The sequence below is a fragment of the Echinops telfairi genome, unplaced genomic scaffold (assembly GCF_000313985.2).
Source record: "Echinops telfairi isolate 266 unplaced genomic scaffold, ASM31398v2 ScPeMD7_3;HRSCAF=10, whole genome shotgun sequence".
Lineage (NCBI taxonomy): Eukaryota > Metazoa > Chordata > Mammalia > Afrosoricida > Tenrecidae > Echinops > Echinops telfairi.
The window spans coordinates 22,980,187-22,984,450 of record NW_022103899.1 but is presented as its reverse complement, the minus strand read 5'-3'; the positions used below and the strand labels follow the sequence as shown (position 1 = coordinate 22,984,450).

Below are 4,264 nucleotides of genomic sequence, written 5' to 3'. Positions count from 1 at the left end.
GTCGTGTTAATTTTTCCATAAGATATCAAATAAATGAAGGCTGAAGGGGCCGGGGTTTGGGCACGTTTGTACAACATTCTACCCACAGTATTTCATGGTTCTTCATTTGTAATAAGGGACAAAGCATAAATATTAGTGAATCTTAATGGGAATAATAAATGACAACTGGTTATAAGGAAGAGGGCAGTCTTGTGTAGGCTGTGTTTACTGCTCCCAGACCCAGCCTACGATGCATAGTTTACTGTTCTACAGTCTAGTGGCTTCCCTTTTGGAACAAACCGAGTTCCGTGTACTTGAAGTTTTATAGTTTGGAAGTTTGACTAAAATTAGCTGGGTGTACATGCTGGGGCTGATAGTGATTTGTGAGATGCAAAGGGGCAGAATCTTTACACAAGTTTATTTTCACCTGTTCAAAGACTTCATCTATTACTGGTTCTATAACCTGGACCTGCTATAGGTGAGAAGCTCTCCTCAATGTGAGGCTGCTGCTGAGGTTTGGTGAGCCAGGTGCTGAATGAAGCAAGTAATGACCATTGTAGAGGAAGTTCCATTACGTAGCAAAACCATAAATGTGCGCCTAGTGTGTGTTTTTCCTTTAATATTCTGCTTGGGGCAAACTATTCTGCGAAAGCACCTATCTCAAAGTGGGAAGATAGTTTGAATTGTGCAAAGGTACAATAAGTGCCAGACACATCTACATGTGTTTACAAGGACCCCTTGATCAGAGCACAGCACCGTGACTAGAAATCAAGCTTAAGGGCAGTAGGGTAGAGGGGCCAATAATTATTAAAGGAAAATTCAGTTTTGCCCCGATTTGTCTAATTCTTTTACTATGAAATATATTACATATGTAAAGGTATATAGTTACTCATTTAATGTTTAAGTTTTTCAAATAACTACAAAAAAGTAAACAAATTAGCTTTATTAAGTTATTGTCAGTCCTTACACTGATTTGTCTAAAAAAAAAGTGGAATACATTATTGAAAGTGAGTACACAATAAATAGTAAATTAGCAACAGTACTGGAGACAACTATTTGAAGTATTGTTGGTAGAGCAGCCAAAGGACTTGAGAGGGCTGCACACTACTGAAAAAGTAGCTTAAATGGGCCCTTACCAAGAAAAGTACTCCAGGCACTAACCTCACTAGAGCTGTTTGCTGCCTCCCCTAAGACCAACGTAAAAATACCCAGTGTTCAGTAACCTTCATTAACTTTTTCAGTTGAAATTTTACTTTAAATATCTGTTGATTATTCAAATATCCTAAGGCCACCATAACACAGGTTCCATAATAAGTTACAAATACTCTGAATTTAATAACTTAAGTGTGTTAATGGTTAATGTAAGCCATTTGGCATGAGTATTTCACCTAACTTGAAGGTAGGTGATCATTAAAAGGCTTCAGTTTGCAGTTCATTGCCTGCTCAGACAAGTGATGTCAGTATTCCAGAAAGAGTGCTGACATCTGTGTATTGTAAATGGAGAACATGCTAATGTACATAATACTTGGAATTATACTTGATTGAAGAAATAATTCTATGTGCACGTTGTCCTATATTCTGTGCAAAATTTCAATAGTGCAGGTTTATAATCAAGGTTGGATTTAACACAAGCTTTCTGACTTCTGAAAGCATATGATGAAAGCACTTCCAAAAGTTAACAAGTTATAAATAGCACCAGTTCTGTTCCTTTTACGTGTGATGAACTTCGTGAAGCATTAGTTCCCGAGGTATACTGGTTTCTGGACCATAGAGCTTACATGCTCTCCTTTCAAACGCAGCTACCATCTGCTTGACAACTTCATCGAAAAAGAGCGTGGCAAGCTGAGAGTGTAGAAGTGAGCGAAATTCAAATGAAATCTGTAGGAAAACAAATTATTTTAGGAAAAGTGATACTCACCCTCTAAATTGGGATGGTTGGTCAGTATTTTAACGAGCTGTTGCCGGTACATCTAGGTGAGGGTTTCTTATAAAGTGCAGTGCAGAAAAAGTACTCAATGCCAGAAATGTGAGATGTTTTAAAGTGCTTCCGTAATCTCTATGCACATAAAATTAATCATGGCATTTGGGTTCTACTAAGTGGACTATCCTTTCTCCACTGGATATGTAGAACAAATCAAGGGCTTTATTAGAGACTTACTGAAAAATCCAAGGTACAAGTTCTTGGGTAGCCAGGAAGACCTGGGCTAAAACGCCAAATAGTCTCCAAATGCTTAAAAAGTTTCCCATCTGTACAGGATGCCTAGAATACAAAAGTATAATCATAGTAAAATACCACATAGTATTGGCTAGAATCTATCATGATTGATAAGTACACAATTTTACGGTCCATGTGGAAGCCCTATTTTTAAATTTGGCATTAGGTAATCTCTTGCCAAGATAAGTCTTTTTCTTCTGGAGTCCCCAAGATTACATTTGTTCTCTCTTCCACTTTAACCACCTATTTAATCTCATTCAGGGACTAAACTGGGAGGGATTTTTCTTGCATCTTCTTGTTGTTTAAAAGTCTTCCTGCTCTGCTAGTTTCAATTTGATCCTGAACCATATTTCCTTAATCTGTAAATAGCATCTATGTTATACCATCACTGGGAGATGACCAAAACATTTGTAAAACACTTGGCACATGTCCCTAGGATAATTAGACAATCCTCCCTTGTATATACAAAGATTTTCTCATATCACAGTTGTTCCTGCAGTTTATTCTCATAAGCCTCTATGGCTCTAGTTTTCTTGAAAGTCTGGACTAGTCCTGGTTTGGACCCATTTACGTATTTCTAATCTACTTATTGCTAATGGATGTTTTATACACAAATAGGCATCAAGAGGTACACGGAAAAGTTCTATGAACTTTTTGAAGCCCCCTTTTATATGTGGGTACACTAAGACACAAAAGTCATACTATGCACGGTGCATTTTGGTATTTCCCATTTTATATCACTAGATAAAAAATACTGAGACCCACTCAAGTGCTATCACTTAGTCTGAAAAACAGTGGTCAGAACCACATTCACTATTACTCTGCTAGGACTGAGAGTGAAGTCAAACTCTTTTACCTACCAATACCCACGATGCTTTCTGGGCCTTATTACACATGACCTCAAGGATTTCTATCAGCACCTCTCAAAGGCAGGATAATTTTAAAATTCCTGCTTCAGAATTTACAGCCCCTACCAAATTAAGTCGTAAAAATTTTTTTTAGCTCTTTTGGCATACCCTGAGGCTAATAAATGATCAAGCCTGCCTCTCACCCTTTTCTCTATAAATTAGCCTTAAATTCAGATTGCTTCTCCCCTAAGGCTATGTTCCCTATAGGTATAAATTAGCAAAGTAATGACTTGTATTGAGTAAACTATTTGTCTTTTTTTGGGGGTTGGGGGAGAGGAGAAGAGAGGGAAAGTAGAGAGGAGGGTAGAAGAGAAGGGGAGGGCGGGAGAGGAGAGGAGAGGGGGAGTTGAGGGAGAGGAGAGGAGAGGAGAGGGAGAAGAAAGGAGAGGAGAAGAGGGAAAGTAGGAGAGCGAGAGGGAGAGATGAGGAGAGGCGGGGGAGAGGAGTAAACTATTTGCCCCACAAAGTAAAGTTATTTTTTCTTCCAAGGCTAGAACCTCAGCTAGGATCATTTCTCCTCAATTCTAGATCTTGCCACAGACAAATCAAAACGAAGTCAAAGAACTAAAAATCCATCCATAGCTTTGTTCCTAATTTCCTCTATTAGCTAAATCCTTTTGAATAAATTATGGCTGGGCACTATGAAGAATCACCCCTCATCTGTCAGTTTGTCCTACTATAGTGCTTTGTGTGTTGCTTTGATGCTAGAGGACATGGTACTGGCATTTTGTGCCAATAAAGTCAGTCACCCAAGGTGGACAGGATACAGGGGGCTTCTGACACAGAATACGAAGTAAGGCCTGGTGGTCTGTATCTGAAAATTAACCAATGGAAACCCTACTGATCACAACCGATGGTCTGAGACAGTGATGGAAGATGAGCCCCCAGGTTGGAAGGTATGACATACAGCCACAAGAATACATTAAGCATGCCACCAGTCATGAAGGTGGTTTAGGACGGTCAGCAAACAGTACATATTACACTGTACACAGGATCACCATGAATTGGAGCCAACTCAGTGACGCCTGAACAACATTATACAGAAGATCAGTTGATCCAAACTAGAAAGGCTTGTAAAGCAATGCTGGACTCAGATAAGTTTATAGTTAAAAATTTTAGGTTTCTGATCAAGGGCTCATGAGGGAGGGGGGAGCGGGGAGGG

At 39.2% G+C, this 4,264-nt stretch overlaps 1 protein-coding gene across 2 annotated transcripts in view; it reads right to left on the bottom strand.

Annotated features, from left to right (window-relative positions):
- Positions 1 to 907: 907 nt before the first annotated feature.
- Positions 908 to 4,264, bottom strand: part of COQ10B (coenzyme Q10B) — a 19,538-nt gene continuing 16,181 nt past the window's right edge. For both annotated transcript variants that reach the window (XM_045296962.1, XM_004701514.2), the window contains exons 4-5: positions 2,138 to 2,239; positions 908 to 1,857 (exon numbers count right to left, since the gene is read on the bottom strand). In XM_045296962.1, the coding sequence (XP_045152897.1) occupies positions 1,690 to 1,857; positions 2,138 to 2,239 (270 nt within the window). In that variant the 3' untranslated portion in view covers positions 908 to 1,689. The remainder of the gene's footprint in view (positions 1,858 to 2,137; positions 2,240 to 4,264) is intronic.